At 42.4% G+C, this 23,302-nt stretch overlaps 2 protein-coding genes across 3 annotated transcripts; both read right to left on the bottom strand.

Annotated features, from left to right (window-relative positions):
• Window positions 1-546: 546 nt before the first annotated feature.
• On the bottom strand, window positions 547-7,713 carry LOC123990741 (NADPH--cytochrome P450 reductase-like). Its single transcript, XM_046291566.1, has 6 exons — window positions 7,679-7,713; window positions 5,259-5,461; window positions 4,804-4,982; window positions 2,233-2,377; window positions 1,727-1,997; window positions 547-1,352 (listed from the first exon to the last, which is right to left on the bottom strand). Exons 1-6 carry the CDS (start codon window positions 7,711-7,713, stop codon window positions 1,265-1,267), a joined length of 921 nt encoding a protein of 306 aa, XP_046147522.1. The 3' UTR covers window positions 547-1,264.
• Window positions 5,256-21,172, bottom strand: tmem120aa (transmembrane protein 120Aa). Of its 2 annotated transcripts, XM_046325140.1 has the most exons (12): window positions 20,490-21,166; window positions 18,384-18,502; window positions 18,104-18,220; window positions 17,805-17,864; window positions 17,562-17,657; window positions 17,056-17,145; window positions 16,491-16,556; window positions 16,127-16,188; window positions 15,798-15,890; window positions 14,413-14,477; window positions 14,219-14,287; window positions 13,574-14,074 (listed from the first exon to the last, which is right to left on the bottom strand). In XM_046325140.1, the coding sequence occupies exons 1-12, from the start codon at window positions 20,565-20,567 to the stop codon at window positions 13,961-13,963; spliced, it is 1,029 nt and encodes a 342-aa protein (XP_046181096.1). In that variant the 5' UTR covers window positions 20,568-21,166; the 3' UTR covers window positions 13,574-13,960. The 2 variants fall into 2 exon arrangements, 1 of the variants encoding a protein (XP_046181096.1); XR_006834609.1 differs by lacking the exons at window positions 13,574-14,074; window positions 14,219-14,287; window positions 14,413-14,477 and adding exons at window positions 5,256-5,377; window positions 7,679-7,777 and having other exon boundaries at window positions 20,490-21,172.
• Between the last annotated feature and the right edge of the window lie 2,130 nt (window positions 21,173-23,302).

Below are 23,302 nucleotides of genomic sequence, written 5' to 3'. Positions count from 1 at the left end.
ACAACACATTTGCACAGCTGTTGAAGAGGAGTGGGACAACATTCCACAGGCCACAATCAACAGCCTGATCAACTCTATGCGAAGGAGATGCGTCGCGCTGCCTGAGGCAAATGGTGATCACACCAGATACTGACCGGTTTTCTGATCCACGCACCTACCTTTCTTTTTAGGTATCTATGACCAACAGATGCATATCTGTTTTCCCAATCATGTGAAATCCATAGATTAGGGCCAAATGAATTTATTTCAATTTACTGATTTCCTGATATGAACTGTAACTCCAGTAAAATCTTTGAAATTGTTGCATTTATACTTTTGTTCATTGTACTTAAATTAAAATAGCATCCACTCAGCACTAAATTAGATCCATTACATACAGTTTGTTTTGCAATGGATCGTTCAAAATGACTGTCGATTGAAAGGCAGGGGACAAGTGGGTGAGATGATCCAGAGAGTGGGCTACAAGGGCAGATTATGAAGTCATCTTTGAAAAATGAACTAGTTGTGCACAGGAAAGAGAAGCCATAAATGACAACCAAGACTAAATAAAGCAAATCAATGATCTCCATTTATTATTTATTTACAAATGCATTCTTTAAACTTATACTGTTCATATATAACTCAGTTGCTGGCTGTGACAGGAGAAAACTGAGGATGGATCAACAACATTTTAATTACTCCACAATACTAACCTAAATGACAGTAAAGAAGGAAGCCTGCACAGAATACAAATTTCCCAAAACACGCATTCTGTTTGCAACAAGGCACTAAAGTAAAACTGCAAAAAATGAGGAAAGGAAATGAACTGTCCTGAAAAGAAAGCGTTACATGTTATGTTGGATTTTTCCCAAACATCACTGAGTACCCCTCTTCATATCTTCAAGAATGGTGGTGGTTGCATCATGTTATGGGTATGCTTATCTTCGGCAAGGACTAGGGAATTTTGGGAGATAAAAATAAATGGAATAGAGCTATGCATAGGCAAATCCGAGAGGAAAACCTGGTTCAGTCTGCTTTTCAACAGACACTGGGAGACAAATTCACCTTTCAGTACGACATTAACCTTAAACACAAGGCCAAATATACACTGGAGTTGCTATCAACAATTGTATCTTATCTAAGTCAATGATAGATAAGAGTGTATTGAATCTTATCCCATAGTTAACGCCTCAGAGCTGACAGAGAAGTTAAGGTGTGCTGTGTTACCTTCTCCTCTTGGTCTCTGGAGAAGGCCACGATGAGCTGAGTCAGCACGCCCACCTTCTCAAACTCTTCCAGTTCCTGCTGGTACATGAAGTCCTGATATCTGTGGCGACAGCCGAAGTACAGTATCGTCCCGCCGACATCCTTCCCTGATAGAAAAACAACACTCTTTTATTTACTTATTTTATTTTACCCTTATTTTACCAGGTAAGTACACACTCTTGATGTGAAACTGTGTCACACTGGCACTCTTTTCCCTTATGCTAACATATTAAAAGATACTTGTTGAAAACAAATTCAGGTCAACCTAATTTACAGTAGAACATGGAGACTTGCTTGCTGTGGACTCCATCTATTCTATGCACAAGCCAAACACTTCTGTTTTAACAGATGTTCTTCAAAATCACAAAATACCACACAATTCCAGAAAGTCCACACACTGGACACATTTCAATTTCCCAATTCAATAAGTAGACTTAGATGCCAGTCGAGGCCCAGGCTTTCTTCCTCCCTAGCTGGTTACCTTTCTCCTTCATCCCCTCTCCTGGAGGAAGCCCATGAAGGGGGGGGATGCCTGTGCCGGGCCCAATCATCACCACCGGGTTGCTGGCCTTGAAGGGCAGCCGCAACTGGGACTTGCAGACGTACATGGGCACCGTGGCCTTGTGGCCGTTGTCCGTCACCACCAACTTGTTCTTCAGCCAGTTGGTGGCCACTCCCTTGAAGCTCCGCCCTGTGCTGGTCTGGAACTCCACCACCACCACCGCACAGATGCTCACCATGTCGGAGTACACCTGACATCAACACAATACACATTAAGTAAACATAAAGAAACGAAATAAAGAAACAAATAACTGAAAAAGTGGGAACTGAATTGGCAATAACAGGTCTGCTGTTCTCTGATGCCTGGTATCATATCCTGAACTCCTATATTGCTCTGCCATCATGGGCTCTGCTGTACAAATATATATTTCTCCCTAAAATGGACAACGTATTATTCTTTTTTTCTAATAGTGGGTCTCAACTCGCCAGAGGAGGCGATGGAGTAGTAGCGAGCCTGTAGGCGGGGCAGCGGCTCACACAGGTGGTCTATGGTAGGGTGGAGGGACGGCATGTCCTCCAACACAGCAAGGATGTTCCTCTGAGAATCCAGCACCAAACTCTGGTACAGACCCTGACAGAGAGACACAGACAGACAACAGTTACTCTCCATTGAGTATGTTTACATACACACTAATAATTTGATATTAAACTGATTATGGCAGAAGGCAGAGTACGGCATTCGTCATGTAAACACCTAACTCTGTTTATCTTAATTGGCGTAAGGTCATAATGGAAGTAAGGATACGCCGATTAAAACACCTGGTTTTCTGAGCAATCTTTTCTAAATATTAGGACATGTAAACAGCTAAGTTGGCATTCCAGTGGTGTATTTGATCTGCACATGTGCCAGCAGCAGGTAGTGTCAGCAGCGGGTAGTGCCAGCAGCGGGTAGTGCCAGCAGCGGGTAGTGTCAGCAGCGGGTAGTGCCAGCAGCGGGTAGTGTCAGCAGCGGGTAGTGCCAGCAGCGGGTAGTGTCAGCAGCAGGTAGTGCCAGCAGCGGGTAGTGCCAGCAGCAGGTAGTGTCAGCAGCGGGTAGTACCAGCAGCAGGTAGTGTCAGCAGCGGGTAGTGCCAGCAGCGGGTAGTGTCAGCAGCGGGTAGTGCCAGCAGCGGGTAGTGCCAGCAGCGGGTAGTACCAGCAGCGGGTAGTGCCAGCAGCGGGTAGTGTCAGCAGCGGGTAGTGCCAGCAGCGGGTAGTGTCAGCAGCGGGTAGTGTCAGCAGCGGGTAGTGCCAGCAGCGGGTAGTGTCAGCAGCGGGTAGTGTCAGCAGCGGGTAGTGCCAGCAGCGGGTAGTGTGCCAGTGCCAGCAGCGGGTAGTGCCAGCAGCAGTGCCAGCAGGGTAGTGTCAGCAGCGGGTAGTGTCAGCAGCGGGTAGTGCCAGCAGCGGGTAGTGTCAGCAGCGGGTAGTGTCAGCAACGGGTAGTGTCAGCAGCGGGTAGTGCCAGCAGCGGGTAGTGCCAGCAGCGGGTAGTGCCAGCAGCGGGTAGTGTCAGCAGCGGGTAGTGTCAGCAACGGGTAGTGCCAGCAGCGGGTAGTGCCAGCAGCGGGTAGTGTCAGCAACGGGTAGTGCCAGCAGCGGGTAGTGTCAGCAGCGGGTAGTGTCAGCAACGGGTAGTGTCAGCAGCGGGTAGTGTCAGCAACGGGTAGTGCCAGCAGCGGGTAGTGCCAGCAGCGGGTAGTGTCAGCAGCGGGTAGTGTCAGCAACGGGTAGTGTCAGCAGCGGGTAGTGTCAGTGCCAGCGGGTAGTGCCAGCAGCAACGGGTAGGGTAGTGTCAGCAGCGGGTAGTGTCAGCAACGGGTAGTGCCAGCAGCGAGTAGTGTCAGCAGCGGGTAGTGTCAGCAGCGGGTAGTGCCAGCAGCGGGTAGTGTCAGCAGCGGGTAGTGTCAGCAGCGGGTAGTGCCAGCAGCGGGTAGTGTCAGCAGCGGGTAGTGTCAGCAGCGGGTAGTGCCAGCAGCAGGGTAGTGCCAGCAGCGGGTAGTGTCAGCAGCGGGTAGTGCCAGCAGCGGGTAGTGCCAGCAGCGGGTAGTGTCAGCAGCGGGTAGTGCCAGCGGGTAGTGTCAGCGGGTAGTGTCAGCAGCGGGTAGTGCCAGCAGCGGGTAGTGCCAGCAGCGGGTAGTGCCAGCAGCGGGTAGTGTCAGCAGCGGGTAGTGCCAGCAGCGGGTAGTGCCAGCAGCGGGTAGTGCCAGCAGCGGGTAGTGTCAGCAGCGGGTAGTGTCAGCAACGGGTAGTGCCAGCAGCGGGTAGTGTCAGCAGCGGGTAGTGTCAGCAACGGGTAGTGTCAGCAGCGGGTAGTGTCAGCAACGGGTAGTGCCAGCAGCGGGTAGTGCCAGCAGCGGGTAGTGTCAGCAGCGGGTAGTGTCAGCAACGGGTAGTGTCAGCAGCGGGTAGTGTCAGCAGCGGGTAGTGCCAGCAGCGGGTAGTGTCAGCAGCGGGTAGTGTCAGCAACGGGTAGTGCCAGCAGCGAGTAGTGTCAGCAGCGGGTAGTGTCAGCAGCGGGTAGTGTCAGCAGCGGGTAGTGTCAGCAGCGGGTAGTGTCAGCAGCGGGTAGTGTCAGCAGCGGGTAGCGCAAGCTTCTCTCTTATGCTCGAGTGAAGTGAGTTCGAAAAAACTGAAAGTATGCATCTTATAAATAGTTTTCACATACAAACTTTATATATCTGAATCAAATAGTCTGAACAAAAATAACATGGTCACTGTAGTAGAACGTTTAATTTGATTGGTGATTTTCAGCATTCATCAAAAGTCCCATCAGGTAGACTGATGTCAGATGTGTCCATACAAAAAGGATTATTAGGGAAATCGTTCTTCTTGCAAAGCATGTATACGTTTTAAACAAACTATTATATTAACCTGACTATCCACAATAATCACATTATTGTATGGATGTAACCATGCTCATTGATACAGAGCATTTACAGTTATTCAAACCTATTGACAGCATGCATTTCTGGGTGGGCAGTGGAGTGTCAGTCAGTCAGAGGTTTGAGGGGTGCCAACCTTGCCCTCGGGGGAGGCGGAGGCCATCTTATGCAGGATGTCCTGGTCCTTGGGGTCGGTGGCATACTGGGCCAGCTCAAACAGGACGTTGGTGCGAGGGGGGTTGGCGATGTCCAAATAGTGGATCAGAGCCGTGCTGTACATTGTCGGACACGGGAATGGGTGCTTCTTATTGGACTCTGAAACACACACAGATGAAGAATCTTATCAGCATCATTGTTTAAGATTCAAGTTCTCTTTATTTTGAGGCCGCTGCATCCATTTTGGTTGTTAATGGTGGACCACATGGTTTAGTTGACAACGTGTGCAACAGTATCTTTTCAACCTCTAGATCATGTGCATTATATTGCAACCAAATATTATGGAAAATGCCAATGGAAAAAATAACTACTCCAATGCAAATACAGATGCAAAGTAGCTCACATCATGTCCCTGAGCCATGATTTAGAACTGACTTTCAAGGTTGTTGAGAGAGATAACAGTGTCCAGGTCGGCATCCAGGATCTGGCCTATTCTGTTCACTATTGACACGTCATTAATGGGGTAAACAGCAACGTGGTCCCCAGAGTCATATCTACAGGGAAGGAGAAAGACAGGGGGAGATGGATGAACAAGACTTCCCACTTTATCTAACAAGCAAATGTCATTACATATACAAGATATTTACATGCTTTTTGCCAGTGTGTGAAAAATAAAATAAAATAGATTAACCAACTTGACACTTGTTAGCAGACAGAAGTACTGCAGTAGGCATAGGAAGGCAGAAATGCATTATATTTAAAGGCCACTGCAGACAAAAATGTGATTTTCCTATGTTTTATTTATATTTCCACACTTTGACGTTGGAATAATACTGTGAAATTGTGAAAATGATAATGCCCTTTTAGTGTAAGAGCTGTTTGCAAAGACTGCCTGAAATGTGGGACGGAGCTTTGGCCTGCCATCACCAGGTTGTAAATTGGTTAATAGCCCGATAAGAGAGTTCCATACCTAACAATATTTTCTGTTTTCCAGACCAGACAGTCTTAGCAAAATTCTTGCTTGGGAAATGTTTATTAAAAAAAAATGAAAACAATCACAGTAAGGTACTTAATTGTTACCCAGAAATGATTTGATATTGAGATAAAAACAACTGCATTGGACCTTTAATGGCATAGGACTTTTCATATAAAATATTAATAAAAGAGCAGATAACTGATTTGGGAGCCTGAGATGTCCAGCTCTAGATGCATCAGATGTCGGTCGCCGGCTTGGTTCAGGTGGCGGTTAACCACTACCGTGGCCAAGTAGGGGTTCTTAGCATCAAAAGGCCTCCAATGACAAATAATACTGGAGTTATCACAAAGCCATTTCAGACAAATGTCTCCTCACCACGCGCTCTCACCACTGGTGTCCCCCAGGGCTCTGTTCTAGGCCCTCTCCTATTCTCGCTATACACCAAGTCACTTGGCTCTGTCATAACCTCACATGGTCTCTCCTATCATTGCTATGCAGACGACACACAACTAATCTTCTCCTTTCCCCCTTCCGATGACCAGGTGGCGAATCGCATCTCTGCATGTCTGGCAGACATATCAGTGTGGATGACGGATCACCACCTCAAGCTGAACCTCGGCAAGACGGAGCTGCTCTTCCTCCCGGGGAAGGACTGCCCGTTCCATGATCTCGCCATCACGGTTGACAACTCCATTGTGTCCTCCTCCCAGAGCGCTAAGAACCTTGGCGTGATCCTGGACAACACCCTGTCGTTCTCAACTAACATCAAGGCGGTGGCCCGTTCCTGTAGGTTCATGCTCTACAACATCTGCAGAGTACGACCCTGCCTCACACAGGAAGCGGCGCAGGTCCTAATCCAGGCACTTGTCATCTCCCGTCTGGATTACTGCAACTCGCTGTTGGCTGGGCTCCCTGCCTGTGCCATTAAACCCCTACAACTCATCCAGAACGCTGCAGCCCGTCTGGTGTTCAACCTTCCCAAGTTCTCTCACGTCACCCCGCTCCTCCACTCTCTCCACTGGCTTCCAGTTGAAGCTCGCATCCGCTACAAGACCATGGTGCTTGCCTACGGAGCTGTGAGGGGAACGGCACCTCAGTACCTCCAGGCTCTGATCAGGCCCTACACCCAAACAAGGGCACTGCGTTCATCCACCTCTGGCCTGCTCGCCTCCCTACCACTGAGGAAGTACAGTTCCCGCTCAGCCCAGTCAAAACTGTTCGCTGCTCTGGCCCCCCAATGGTGGAACAAACTCCCTCACGACGCCAGGACAGCGGAGTCAATCACCACCTTCCGGAGACACCTGAAACCCCACCTCTTTAAGGAATACCTAGGATAGGACAAAGTAATCCTTCTCACCCCCCCCCTTTAAAAGATTTAGATGCATTATTGTAAAGTGGCTGTTCCACTGGATGTCATAAGGTGAATGCACCAATTTGTAAGTCGCTCTGGATAAGAGCGTCTGCTAAATGACTTAAATGTAAATGAAATGTAAATGTAAATGGAGAAAAGTGTGACTGTTGTAAAAACGGTTCAATAAATAACTAACATTTGAGAGGAGATTTCTAATATTAATGATCTGAGAAGACAGGTGAAGGCACTTTGGCCAAGGTCTATAGAGGGATTTAGTTTACACCTGTCTAGTTCTCTCAGATCAGTGCAGATGAAGGAAAATATCATTTAGACTAGACTATTGAGATCCACCCTAAAAGCACACCGTCTTTTCTTTTGGCATTGGGGAGATGGTGAGAATCATGTCAGCGTCATGACAACAGTCATCCCTTTATTGCCCTGAACAACAATCATAATCTATTAATGAATTCCGTTCCATGACAACACAGCTCTGTAATTACGCCTGTGTGAGTGAAGTTGTCAACTCACGGTTTCTGGGTCTCAAAGCTCTTGAGGCGACCCATCTCCCCAGTATACCCCTTTTTCATGTTGATGTCAGTTGGAAACACCAACTCGTACTGCTGGTTGCTAAAGGAGAGGAAGAAACGGACAGGTGGTTACTTCCTGCTCTGCATCTCCACCACTCATGATCACACACCTTTGAAGTCTAAAAATAACCCATCAGTGGACCGATATCAAATCAAACTTTATTTGTCACATGCGCCGAATACAAGTGTAGATCTTACCGTGAAATGCTTACTTACAAGCAGTGCAGATCAAGAAATGTTAAGAAAATATTTACCAAATACACTAAAGTAAAAAATACTAAAAAGTAACACAATAGCATAACAATAACGAGGCTATATACAGGGGGTACCGTTACCGAGTCAGTGTGCAGAGGTACAGGTTAGTTGAGGTAATATGTGCATGTAGGTAGGGGTGAAGTGGCTATGCATAGATAATAACAGCAAGTATCAACAAATGGAAGGGGGTCAATGTAAATACATGGTGGCCATTTGAGATGAATTGTTCAGCAGTCTTATGGCTTGGGGGTAGAAGCTGTTAACGAGCCTTTTGGTCCTAGATGTGGCGCTCCAGTACTGTTTGCCGTGAGGTAGCAGAGAAAACAGTCTATGACTTGGGTGACTGGAGTCTCTGACAATTTTATGGGCTTTCCTCTGACACCGCCTATTGTAGAGGTCCTGGATTGCAGGAAGCTTGGCTCCAGTTATGCACTGGCCCGTACACACTACCCTCTGTAGCACCTTACGGTCAGATGCCGAGCAGTTGCCATACCAGGCGGTGATTCAACCGGTCAGGATGCTCTCGATGGTGCAGCTGTAGAACTTTTTGAGGATCTGGGCACCCAGACCAAATATTTTCAGTCTCCAGAGGAGAAAAGGTTTTGTCGTGCCCTCTTTATGACTGTCTTGGTGTGTTTGGACCATGATAGATCGTTGGTGATGTGGACACCAAAGAACTTGAAACTCACAGCATGTTGACAGGATACAGGAAGAGAACCCTCATTGAAAGATTCACACCGCACTTCATAAAAAAATCCCCAATAGACCCCCAAAAGTTGTTATACAACTCAGATGGTAAACCATCAACGCCAGGGGCTCGGCCTGATGAGAGCTGCATAACTGAAATGGAAAGCTCCTGAAGAGTAATATCAGAGTCCAAAGCAGCTCTCTGCTCAGGGCCCAATTGAGGAAGTCCATGTAACAACCATCCTCCGCCTTATAGAGGGACAGAATAGAAATCCACAGCATGTTGGCACATCTTACCGCCATCCGTGGTTGTCTTCCTTTTTAGTCGCTCTGGATAAGAGCGTCTGCTAAATGACTTAAATGTAAATGTACTCCATACATTTTCCCTGACACCCAAAAGTACTGTAACGAGCCTGGGTTTATAAGCGCGGAAATTGACCCTGCCGCACGAGCATGCTTTTGCGGCACAGTTGATAGCACACCGGACCTCGGGCTAGAAGGTTGAGGGTTCGAGACCTGCTCCCTGCTGTTTCATTATAGTACTTGTTACATTTTGGAATGCTTAGCAGGACAGGAAAATGGTCCAATTCACGCACTTATCAAGATAACATCCCGGGTCATCCCAACTACCTGATCTGATGGATTCACTAAACACAAATGCTTTGTTTGTAAATTATGTCTGAGTGTTTGGGTGTGCCCCTGGCTATCCGTAAAATAGAAAAAATAAAAATCATGCCATCTGGTTTGCTTAATATAAGGAATTTGAAATGATTTATACTTTTACTTTTGATACTTAAGTACATTTTATCAATTACATTTACTTTCGATACTTAAGTATATTTAAAACCAAATACTTTTAGACTTTTACTCAAGTAGTATTTTACTGGGTGATGTTCACTTTTCCTTGAGTCATTTTCTATTAATGTATCTTAACTTTTACTCAAGTATGACAATTGGGTATTTTTTCCACCACTGGCTGGGCTGACTGTCAGGGGATACGATTAGGTTAAGGTTAGTGTTAGGAGTTAGATTAAAGGGTTAGAGTTAGGGGAAGGGTTAGCTAACATGCTAAGAAGTTGCAAAGTAGATAAAAAGTAGTAAGTACACTGAACAAAAATATAAACGCAACATGCAACAATTTCAAATATTTTACTGAGTTTGTATTTGTATTTATTATGGATCCCCATGATCTTCTCTTAGCTGATGCCTATCAGCTATTTCCTACTCTACTCTACTACCACAAGACACATGATAACTTATGCCCTATACACACGTACACATGTGTTTGTATGCATGTATCTGTGCCTATGTTTGTGTTGCTTCACAGTCCCTGTTGTTCCATTAGGTGTATTTTTATTATTTTTTTCAAATCAAATTTTACTGCTGCATGAGTTACTTGATGTGGAATTAGAGTAACATGTAGCCATGACTCTATGTAGTACTGTGCGCCTCCCATAGTCTGTATTGGACTTGGGGACAGTGAAGAGACTTCTGGTGGCATGTCTTGTGGGGTATACATAGTGTCCTAGCAGTGTGCCAGTAGTTCAAACAGACAGCTCAGTGCATTCAACATGTCAATACCTCTCACAAATACAAGTAGTGATGAAGTCAATCTCTCCTCCACTTTGAGCCAGGAGAGATTGACGTGCATATTATTAATGTTAGCTCGCTGCATACAGCCAAGGGCCAGCTGTGCTTCCCTGTTCTGAGCCAATTGCAATTTTCCTAAGTCCCTCTTTGTGGCACCTGACCACATGAATGAACAGTAGTCCAGGTGCGACAAAACTAGGGCCTGTAGGACCTGCCTTGTTGATAGTGCTGTTAAGAATGCAGAGCAACGCTTTATTATGGACAGATTTCTCCCCATCCTAGCTAATGTTGTATCAATATGTTTTGACCATGACAATTTACAATCCAGGGTTACTCCAAGCAGTTAAGTCTCCTCAACTTGCTCAATTTCCACATTATTCATTACAAGATTTAGTTGAGGTTTAGGGTTTAGTGATTTGTCCCAAATACAATGCTTTTAGTTTTTGAAAAGATTAAGGGGCCTAGACAGCTACCTTTGGGAATTCCTGATTCTACCTGGATTTTGTTGGAGAGGGTTCCATTAAATTACACCCTCTGTGTTCTTTTAGGTAACTCTTTATCCACAATATAGCAGGGGGTGTAAAGCCATAACACATACGTTTTTCCAGCAACAGACTATGATTGATGATGTTAAAATCCGCACTGAAGTCTAACAAAACAGTTAATATAGCCCTAATCTATGGATTTCACGACTGGGAATACAGATATGCATCTGTTGGTCACAGATAAAAAAATTTTTTTAAAGTAGGGTCGTGGATCAGAAAACCAGTCAGCACCACACATCTCCTTTGCATAGAGTTGATCCGGGTGTTGATTGTAGCCTGTGGAATGTTGTCCCACTCCTCTTCAATGGCTGCGTGAAGTTCCTGGATATTGGCGGGAACTGGAACACACTGTTGTACACATCGATCCAAAGCATCCCAAACATGCTCAATGGGTGTCTTGTCTGGTGAGTATGCAGGCAATGGAAGAACTGGGACATGTTCAGCTTTCAGCTTCCAGGGTTGTGCAAACCCACAGTTTCATCAGCTGTCCGGGTGGCTGGTCTCAGACGATCCCACAGGTGAAGATGCCGGATGCGGAGGTCCTGGACTGGCGTAGTTACACGTGGTCTGTGGTTGTGAGGCCGGTTGGACGTACTGCCAAATTTTCTAAAACTATGTTGGTAGAAAAATGTACTTTCAATTCTCTAGCAACAGCTCTGGTGGACATTCCTGCAGTCAGTATGCCAATTGCATGCTCCCTCAACTTGAAACATCTGTGGCATTGTGTTGTGTGACAAAACTGCACATTTTAGAGTGGCCTTTTATTTTCCTCAGCGCAAGGTGCACCTGTGATAATGCTGTTTAATCAGCTTCTTGATATGCCTGTCAGGTGGGTGGATTATCTTGGCAAAGGAGAAATGCTCACTAACAGGGATGTAAACAAATGTGTGCACAAAATGTGAGACAAATACTCTTTTTGTGCGTATGGAACATATCTGGAATATTTTATTTCAGCTCATGAAACATAGGACTAACACTTTAGAAGTTAAGTTTATATTTTTGTTCAGTGTAGTTGCAAAGTTGCGAATTAGCTCAAATGCTAAAGTTGTTCATGATGAGATTAGAACACACAACCTTTGTTGCTAGACATTCATTTTTGCTTTACCAAACTTAATATATCATACTAATTTGAATGTCCTGGGTTTACGTTTACTATGTTACGTCTAATCAATGTAATGTAAGATAAAGTAATATATCATACTAAATGAAGTGGCAAGGATTTTTGTTTAAGGTGCACTATGCAGAAATCGCTTCGTTATTTCCTGGTTGCAAAAATTCACATAGTTTGCCTAACCTCTATGGTCAGTGTGACAATAACTGCATTATGCTGCAAACACTGTCCAAAATATTTTTTTTTACTGTAGTAATTTTGCAGTATAACTGCAGTTCAACTGCAGTACAATGCAGTTATTCTGCAATAACTGCGTCTAAAATACCATTGTCGACTGCAGTTACAAAACGGCAATCTTTTTTGTAAGGGATGAAACACTATTTTCCATCACCATGTGGCTAATGCTTGTCCTGGATGTTATGTAATGTGTTCAGCCAATAAGGTTGCAGTAGTTGTTTTTTTCACTGTCAGTGCTATCTGGGATCATTGGGACTTCTCTACCCATACCTTAATCATGTTTTATTTAAACTTTAATGGGGTAGGGACGTCGCAAAGACCCTGGCTGTGCCTGTGTCCAATCCACCTGGTCCTGCTACCTATCCTGTGCTGCTGACTACCTGGCGTGCCCTAGAATGATGTCCGACTGCCATGCCCCTTACCATAATAGCCACATACATTGAATTCCTAAAACATGCACACTATTCATTATGTGTTTTAGGCTGAACATCTGTAAAACACTTGTTGATGTCGAAAGGGCTTTAGAAAATAAATGTGTTTGAAGTGTGCTGCCTTCCATTGTTACACATTATCAGATAAAATTCCCTTATAAGATCCAATTTGTTTTATTGATATTATTTGACTATTAATTACATTTAAGATTGCACAAATTTATGAACATATAATTTAATAAACCTCTAAACAAAACTTTCACTTACATTAATTGCATGTTGCATCTGGGGTGAAAAATACATGTATTTTACTCTTAATCTAATTTTTACTTCATAACTTCACTGCATAAATGTTTAATCTTTCTTATTAAAACGATGAATAGTGTTCTGTAAATGAGTTAATGGCAACAAATATAATACATGTAATTTTGAAACTATCGGACCAAATATGAAAAAATGTACTGATACAACCTGCTTGGTTGAACGCGTTACGCAAGATCCGGGACTAGCATTAGCCACTCTAGCATGGTGGTGAAAACGGCTTCATAAAGAAAGTATGCATATTTTCAGTTTTTTCCACCTTCTCGCCATTAAATCGATTTAAAGTTGAAAAACAGACTCATTCACAGCCTGAATGAAGAATATTTGATGTATGAACCAGTCAACAGGGGATACGAATGTATAGCCGGCTGCACACATTCCCTTTGGATGGTAAGATGAAACGACTATCGCAATCTGCTGGCCTTTGGGCTATAGTGAAATGTGATAACGCCATGTTCCTGAAAGGTTCGATAATTGAATTAAATGGAACTCACTTTGATATCAACCATCCTATCAAACCATCGAGAAGAAGACTATCCATCTTCAAAATAGTATCAGCCAAGAAGAAGAAAGTAAAATTGTCAACATATCCCTAAAATATCAGTGGTAATACTCATGGCATAGTCTCCTGATGAGACATTTAATGAACAAAGCACAGACTCAGTCAGTGGCTTATTATTGCAGTGAGCTCTCTTTTGACACAGCTGAACATGTAGACAGTTTAGTGACAGTCAGTGCAAGGCATGTAATTCTCTTCCACTATAATATCTCCAACCTGTTCAGGTAATCTCACACACAATTAAATCATACAATGCTGAAAGTGACAAGTTGCATTTCTCAGAAAAACAGAACAATGTGGTTCAACATTTTTACTCAAAATGAAACACATTAGATAAAATGGTACAACAGAAAAAAGTAAATGTTTACAAGACAAACGCATAAAATAGACAGAAAAAAACATATTAGTATAAAACACCTTTTGCACATATTCTTTTGAATAAATCGTTGGGTTCATAACAATGTCTAGTTATCTTTCTCTTCAAGTCTTATAGGCTCTTGGACTTGTCTTGGTTGTGGATGTACTTATGGTAGACTACTCCAAGTGTGGTGGAGAAGTTCCCCATGAACAACACAAGGTAGGAGCAGCCACACATGAAGACCTGTAGGGTGGGGAGGGAGGACAGGTTAGGAATACTGTTGCAAATGTTCATTTTAAATTTGACAGTCAACAAAATAAACAACAAAACACTAAAGGAGCTTTCCATAAAATAAGTTTCATTAATTTATCTGTGAAATGCACTGACTTGCCACTCTTTACACTCTGGGAGCTGGGCCATCCTGAACAGTGTTAGGCCATTGTAAAGCTGCCAGAACTACAAACACACAGAACATAGTGGTGTCACTCTTTCTCTAAAAACAATACATACAACTGCAGAAACAACAATATCCAGAAATAACTTTGGTACTTTCAATAACCCCCCCCCCTGCTGATACTCACATGACCAAAGAACAGGAAGGGCAGAAGGAAGGTCAGGCCTCGCCACATCCACGACTGGAAACCCTCTGAGGTGGTGGAATGTTTGTTTATGTCACTAAATACACTACATGACCAAAGTATGTAGACACCTGCTCGTTGAACATTTCATTCCCAAATCATGGGCATTAATATGGAGGTGGTCCCCCTTTGCTGCTATAACAGCCTCCACTCTTCTTGGAAGGCTTTCCACTAGATGTTGAAACATTGCTTCCAATCATACATAAGAGGATTAGTGAGGTAGGGCAATGATGATGGCCGATTAGGCCTGGCTCGCAGTCATTGTTTCAATTCATTCCAAAGGTCTTAGATAGGGTTGAGGTCAGGGCTCTGTGCAGGCCAGTCAAGTTCTTCTACACTGATCTCGACAAGCCATTTCTGTATGGACCTCGCTTTGTCCACGGGGGCATTGTCATGCTGAAACAGGAAAGGGCCTTCACCAAACTGTTGCCAAAGTTGGAAGCCCAGAATCAGCTAGATTGTCATTGTATGCAGTCGTCTTAAGATTTCCCCTCACTGAAACTAATAGCCATGGACCATTATTCCTCCTCCACCAAACTTTACAGTTGGCACTATGCATTGGGTTCCCACGGATCCAGTGTCCAATGGCGGTGAGCTTTACACCACTCTAACTGACTCTTGGCATTGTGCATGGTGATCTTAGGCTTGTGTGCGGCTGCTTGGCCATGGAAACCCATTTCAAGAAGCTCCAGACGAACAGTTCTTGTGCTGATATTGCTTCCAGAGGCAATTTGGAAGTAGCGTTGTAACCGAGAACAGACGTTTTTTTACGCGCTACGCGCTTCACCACTCGCGTCCCGTTCTGTGAGCTTGTGTGGCCTACCACTTCACGGCTGACCTGTTGTTGCTCCTAAACGTTTCCACATCACAATAACAGCACTTACAGTTGACCGGAGCAGCTCTACCAGGACAGAAATTTGACGAACTGACTTGTTGGAAAGGTGGTATTCTACGACGGTGCCACGTTGAAACTCACTAAGCTCTTCATTAATGCCATTCTACTGCCAATGTTAGCTATGGAGATTGCATGGCTGTGTGCTCGATTTCATACACTTGTCAGCAACGGGTGTCAAACTAATTTGAAGGGGTGTCCACATACTTTTGTATATATAGTGTATATGGAATGCACATATAATAACCATGTACTATACAATACCAGTAAACATGTACGATACAGCTGCAAACTACACTATGTGTTGATGATGCTATCAGGTTAATGAGGAGTGATGGAGGAGGATGCGTTTTTGTAATTTTGGTCATGTTACTCTTAAACACGTGATCAGTGAGTAGTCATGATGACACACAACAATATGTGACTTCTCACTCACCAACTGTCAAGTCCATGTTGTGACTCTCTCCCAGGGCTCGAAGTCTGTACAGACAGCCACTCTGGTAGTAGTACTGGAGAAACTGGACAAAACCTATTTTGCACAGACAACACAACAGAAGTGTACTGTATTAATATTGACACTGTTCTATTTCGTCCCAGGTTTCAGGTCAATCCCATTTCAAAGGTGAATTAATTGAAATGCCTATTCAAAAGTTGAATGGTGCCATTTGTTTTCAATAATGATAGCTTCATATTAAAAACAACTGTATGTGATTTACTCCATAGTCATTCTATCTCGCACTTAAAAATATTACAGTTGTTTCTTACTTTGGTACAAGCAGTAGGTGAGAAACTGATTCCTGAACATCTGGTAGAGTATGCCTTCCGGCCTGTAGGACGGACAGGGCAGTTAGATAAGTACTATGGTGCAAATTCCATTCTAGCCAATCAGAGGTTAAAAAAATAAAATAAAATGCATTTGGGTTAAAGGTCAACAAGCTACCTAATCTGTTCTTCTTGTCTTGTGCACTCATAAATATGGTAATAAAAATGGTAACATGGTAACTTACTAAAACTCCAGGCCTCTGGGGCTGCAGTGTTCAGTGTTTCCCTCGTGCTTAATTTGATCACACGCCCAGCCATAGTTAGAGTGATATCATATTGCAGATGTAGAACATTGGGGAACACTTACCAAGTCAGCATCACTCCAGACAGGAAGCAGAACACATAGTGATGAAACACCCACCAACCCTTGATCCTGAAAGAACAAAGAAACAAGTCACACCAAGATCTATGTACAGGCCACAGCGAATAAATAGCTAGAATGGACAGTACATATGAGATATAAATCTAAGTGTATTATACATGCAGGATTGTACATCAAAGTACAGTAGTTAGTACCAATTCAGGACTGCAGTGTGTGATGTAAAAAGCCTCACAGCATAAAAATCCTAATAAAATTGAATTGTGAGGATTTTTACATCACACACTGTGCAGGTAGGTATACGGAAGACGACAAAGAATAATAGTATCGTATAGAAGTCAATCTATAGTGCAGGCAAAGTATCCTTATGTTTCACACAAGAGATGGCATTTGCTGAGGGGACAAAGCAGCATCAACATGCCTCCATGTAATGAGGCTGACACAAACAGGGTGCTGTTTCATTGGACCACTGTTGTAGCGCAAACACACAGTGGTGCAGTGTCTTCAGCTGAATGCAAACACACACCAGCAGTATGAAGTGCTGACTACTGACCTGGAGCCATTGCTAATGAGGATACTCTCCCGAATGGTCAGTGTGCAGTAGTACCACACCAGCAGGAAGTTGAAGAGAGCGTCTAAGGCTCTGCCAAACAAAGACAGACACAACCACAAACACTAGTTCACCAAGTTCACAGTTAAGTTCACAGAGTTCAGAGTCAAAGACAAACAGGAGCAAATGTAATTTATAGGTATTACTGCATAACAATATATTACAGCTAATAATACATACAATAGTGGAATGTTTTTAATGAGTTGCTAATTTTATTGTAGCCTAGTGGTTAGAGCGTTGGACTGAAAGGTTGCAAGATCGAATCCCCGAGCTGACAAGGTACAAATCTGTCGTTCTTCCCCTGAACAAGGCAGTTAACCCCCTGTTCCTAGGCCGTCATTGAAAATAAGAATTTGTTCTTAACTGACTTGCCTATTTAAATAAAGGTCAAATAAAAATTCTAAATAAATATGGATTGTCAATAAAATGGTATATGAGTGGTTACTCACCTGTAACTAAATACAAAGCGACATGTGAATGAGAAGACGAGGAGTAGGACGGTGAGGACCAATTTGAATTTCTCATATTCATCTTTGTAGGCAAATCTTGTTGCGAGAGAACAGAGAAAAAACATGTTATGTTCACCAAGAGGCAAACAGTTTGAGTTCAGTTTGAGTATGAGTTCTCATTGTCATGTTATGACTTCATTATTACATTGCAATACATTTGTTAAATTACTGAAAAGCTCTTACTTGGAGTGTTTGTTGAGCAATGTTACATTCACATTCCCAAGAACGAGACTGAGGTATAACCTGTACAGCAAAGGGGAGAGAATTGTATCAAGAAAATAATTGTCTACAAATCTTCTCTAATAGAGAGCCAAATTCACGTTGTCTAGTAGAGAGCCAACCCGTATCAAGCTAAACTGTTTTACACTGACAGTTTGGACTACACACTATGTGCTTAAGGCGTGTTGTAGTAGATAGCTTAAACCGAGACGGTAGCCTGCGAGAAGCTACTGCTATGCAAAAGACGCCTATATTTGTTTTACCCATTCTTCTTTGGCAGGAAAGACTCCATCTCAAAGAAAACATTTGGTCTGTCCTTGATAGATTCCTGGATCCCATTTATTGCATTAATTTCCTCTGGACTCGGTGTTTCTTTGCATCTAAAGAGGAAAAGGACAACATGATTTAGTAATAAGTACAAAGCGGACCAATAGAATAATGATAATTATGACTACAGTGAGGTCTATTACACTGTAATTACTAGATAATTGAAAAATGTGAGGTTCCATGTGTCCTATTACATCAACTGTGCTTGATACTCACTCTTCCAGCGACACTGTGAGCTCTTTTAATTTCTTCCTCTGTCGTGCTATGGCATTGGAACAGCTGTCTTGTAGCTTGGAGACCTCCTCAAGCTTCTGTTTATACAGACGGTGAGTCTCCTAGAGGAAAATAGAGATGGTAAGAACAATGTTGCATCTCTGTGGTGCATATGCAGCACACTATATCATCTCAGTCACTCAGCAATGAGGTTGCACTAGATATGATGGGATATTTCACTGACACTTATTGTCATTGCACGTAACTTAAGAATGACCATAAGAGCTGTATTAAAGCTTGCTTGTGCTGAGCCAATTCATTTTGTTTAGGCTAAGTGTTACAATCTACCTTGACATTTGTACAGACTTAACCGGATGTGGCCTAGGTCTCACATTTTGGAAATTATGGAAATCAATTTCAAAATGTTGGTCTAGTTGTACTGCTTGCTTGTGAGGCTTCCAATGCAGCTGTTTTTATCTCAATATAAACAACTTTCGGGATAACAATTAAGTACCTTACTGTGATTGTTTTTAATTAAAATGGTCAAAAATATAAAAAAAAGTAGCTTCTTAGCAAAGAGCAATTTCTCTAGCAAGAATTTTGCTTGGACTGTCTGGGAGTCATCTGAGTATGGAGGAGAAAACAGAAAACTTTTATTGACAAAGAGGTTTGGAACTCTTGGTCTATAACTAATTTACCGCCTGGTGATGTCACCTGGCAGGCCAAAACTTCCTCCCACCACAACAGGCTAACATTTTAAGCGGTCTTTTCAAACAGCTCTTACACTAAAAGAGCATTGTTGTAATTTCACAGTATTATTCCAACCTCATAGTGGAAATATATAAAACAGAGGAAAATCACATTGACCGCACTGGGCCTTGAAAAATGAATAAGAAAAGTGATAGCTACTGATCTGTATGTCCTCCAATGTTATAACTTCTCAAGAGTTTATGTCAATTTACAGTAATAAGTTATATTAGAAATTTTAATTAGTTCCAAATATATTTCATAGCGATAGCTTTTGTAGGTAGAAATCAGTTACTCTGGAAGCAGCCTAATATCACCAGGTTGTATACAGAACGTGTTTGATATCATAGTGGAATTTAATATGATATATTTAAGCAAGAAGGCCCAAGGAAGTGTGGTATATGGCCAATATACCACAGCTAAAGGTTGATCTTAAGCATGACACAACGCGGAGTGCCTGGACACAGCCCTTAGCCGTAGTATATTGGCCATATACCACAAACCCCTGAGGTGCCTTACAGCTATTATAATCTGGTTACCAAGGTAATTAAAGCGGTAAAAAGAAATGTTTTGTCATACCCGTGGTATACGGTCTGATATACCAAAGCTGTCCGCCAATCAGCATTCAGGCCTCGAACCACACAGAGTATAAAGTATGATATATTACATGTATTCAATTTAGTATTGTACTGTGGTATGATTGTTGAATGTATTTTGGGAAATTAATAATTATATGTCAAGGTACAATTTTAAAAAAAACTGTTTACGACATTGTTATGCCTGTCCAACTACTGCTGTAATCCTGTGATAAGAAACTGTGTGCCAGTTTTTATTTAATAAAAGAAAATACATATCCTAAAACATGAAATCAGATGATCAAAACAGCTTTCAAACAGATTTCTGCTGCAGTGGCTTTCAACAAGTTTTTGGTCTGGAGTGGTCCATACAATTATCCGACTGAAGAACCTTCATTCTTGCATTCTTTCTTGGGTGTGCTAGCTAGCCAGCTAGGTTGACGGTTTGCCAGAGCAGTGGCAAACTGAGTGTGGACAGCTTGTTTATGAATACCCAATGCCATTAATAATTCCCATGACATTTCGTTTGATTACTATTTCAAGTAACTCGCTAACGTTAGTCAGTTCAGGATTGTAAAATGTGCAATCACAGCTAGCTAGCCTACAAGTACATGTTTCTGGATTGGCGAGCATTTGCTGCCAACGTTACCTACCTAGCTAGCTGTCGTAAACACACATTGTGCGGATTAGCTCGTTTATGGGCGACTGGCTGTAGCGAATTGGCGAACCGATAACTTGAAGTCAGCAAGTTTGTAGGAAATATACTTTTCTAAAACATGCCCCTTACCTGGACCCGTTGAAAGTCCTTTTCCAGACCCTCCCACTCCTGTAAGCAATCAGCCAAACTAGTTTGGTTGAATAACATTTATTCCTATGTGGGCAAAGGCAAGAACACAAGAAATGTCAGCTGTGCAACAGTTGTAAGACCTATCAATTCGAGGACACCTCATCCAACTGTTTATCCAATGAGGTGTCCCGATTCATTTCTTGAAGTTTTCAACGCCCACGCCTGAGCCAATGAACGCCTTCGAACAATAGAACAGCTGATTGGGTGACTGTTATGACCGTATTTTCTGCGCAAGATGATGGTGTCCTCAGTGGCGGAATAAGTACCCAATTGTCAAATTTGTAAAAGTAAGACACATTAATATAAAAGGACTCAAGTAAAAGTGAAATTCACCCAGTAAAATACTACTTGAGTAAAATTCAAAGTATTTGGTTTTAATTATACGAAAGTAAATGTAATTGCTAAAATATACTTAAGTATCTAAAGTAAATGTATACATAATTTCAAATTCCTTATATTAAGCAAACCACCCGACACGATTGTCTCGTTTTTTAAATGAATGGATTGCCAGAGGCACACCAACATAATTTTCAAAAGAATAATTTGTGTTTAGTGAGTCTGCCAGATCAGAGGCAGTAGGGATGACCAGGAATGTTATCTTGATAAGGGCGTGAATTGGACAATTTTCCTGTCCTGCTAAGCATTCAAAATGTAAGGAGTACTTTTGGGTGTCAAGGAAAATGTATGGAGTAAAAAGTACATTATTTAATTTAGGAATGTAGTAAAGCAAAAGTTGTCAAAAATATAAATAGTAACGTAAAGATATCCCCCAAAACAACTTTAGTAGTACTTTAAAGTATTTTTACTTAAGTACTTTACACCACTGGGTGTGCCACTGGACCTTATCATTACATTGATTACATAATCCTGACAATTTGCCATTCAGCATTCCTATGAAATTCTTAGGACCTATGATTCCAGAATATCAGCAGGACAAATGTATTACTATGATTCCAGAATATCAGCAGGACAAATGTATCAATGTGCATAAGTTGTTTTAGCTGCACCAATGCCTGGGTCTTCAGAAATAATAATATTGCATTACATATGGAAAGTTAATATCTTACAATGAACTGATGATCAGCAAGCCTATTTTTTTTATTTTACCTTTATTTAACCAGGCAAGTCAGTTAAGAATAATAATAATAATATATGCCATTTAGCAGACGCTTTTATCCAAAGCGACTTACAGTCATGTGTGCATACATTCTACGTATGGGTGGTCCCGGGGATCGAACCCACTACCCTGGCGTTACAAGCGCCATGCTCTACCAACTGAGCTACAGAAGGACCACATTCTTATTTTCAATGACGGCCTGGGAACAGTGGGTTAACTGCCTGTTCAGGGGCAGAACGACAGATTTGTAACTTGTCAGCTCGGGGGTTTGAACTCACAACCTTCCGGTTACTAGTCTAACGCTCTAACCACTAGGCTATGCGGCCTGACAAGCAATACTTGTAAGCTGGTTCTCACATACTAATGTGTCTGTGTATGTGTACTATGACCATACTTTAAATATTTGTGAGAAATTGGAGCTCATTGCATACAAATGTCATCAACCACCCAAGAAGGTCAATATAAAGGAGGAAGGGAACTTCATGACAATATCCATGTACTTTTTAAAATTTTCATTGGGTAAATAGTGTTCCAGTGAATTACAGGGCTCTGGTGCCATTAAGGTCTGGACTAATTAAAATGAGCTACTGTCCATCTTCATAGCAGGGCTACTGTCCATCTTCATAGCAGCAATATCAGTCATTCGTCTACCCAGTGTGTGCAGCTCCCAGTCGGACAGCTGTTGTACAAACCCTCAGTTTGGCATCATGTTGGTTTTACATTGCAGGACAAGCTCCCAGGCCTCCTGCAGTGAGAAAATTGCCATCAATATCATAATGGTGTGGCAAGAATAACAGAAAAATGTGTCACTTACTAAATGCAGCAGCTTACGAGTTAGTTGAGGTAATATGTACATGTAGGTTGGGGTAAAGTGATTATGCATAGATAATAAACAGAGAGTAGCAGTATGTGTGAAAGCATGTGAATGTGTGTGTGTCATCAAAATTAAATCAAATTTCAAATCAAATGTTATTTGTCACATACACATGGTTAGCAGATGTTGATGCGAGTGTAGCGAAATGCTTGTGCTTCTAGTTCCGACAATGCAGTAATAACCAACGAGTAATCTAGCTAACAATTCCAAAACTACTACCTTATACACACAAGTGTAGGGGGATAAAGAATATGTACATAAAGATATATGAATGAGTGATGGTACAGAGCGGCATAGGCAACATGCAGCACACATTTGTCCACTTTTTATAAAAGGAAACTTTGATTGTATTGTTAGACTGAATCATAGAAATAAGTTATGTTTATCAACACAATGGATTTGTTTAAATCGTGTTGAACCAATATGACAGTCAGCCCCCACTGGCCTCTTACCAATCAAACAGAGGTAGTTTAACTTTGGTAGTCTGGACAGGCGAGTGTACTGATTAAGAATGTTGTAAAGCTCAGACAGATCGCACAAGGTTGTTCCAGCCATTATAGGAAGCCTGAAAACCTGAAAATAAAAAGTAAGTGTTTTCAAAACCCCGCATTGGACTACTACCCTAGCTAGTTAGCTAACGTTAGCTTGCTAACATCATGCTTGAAATACTAGCTAACTTGTTTCAGGAACAATATTTGTTCTCAGTATATCAACATCTTTCTGTAGATAACTCGACTAGCTAACTTTATCAAACAAACATCA

The sequence above is a fragment of the Oncorhynchus gorbuscha genome, linkage group LG02 (assembly GCF_021184085.1).
Source record: "Oncorhynchus gorbuscha isolate QuinsamMale2020 ecotype Even-year linkage group LG02, OgorEven_v1.0, whole genome shotgun sequence".
Lineage (NCBI taxonomy): Eukaryota > Metazoa > Chordata > Actinopteri > Salmoniformes > Salmonidae > Oncorhynchus > Oncorhynchus gorbuscha.
This window is presented reverse-complemented; position numbering and strand designations above follow the sequence as displayed.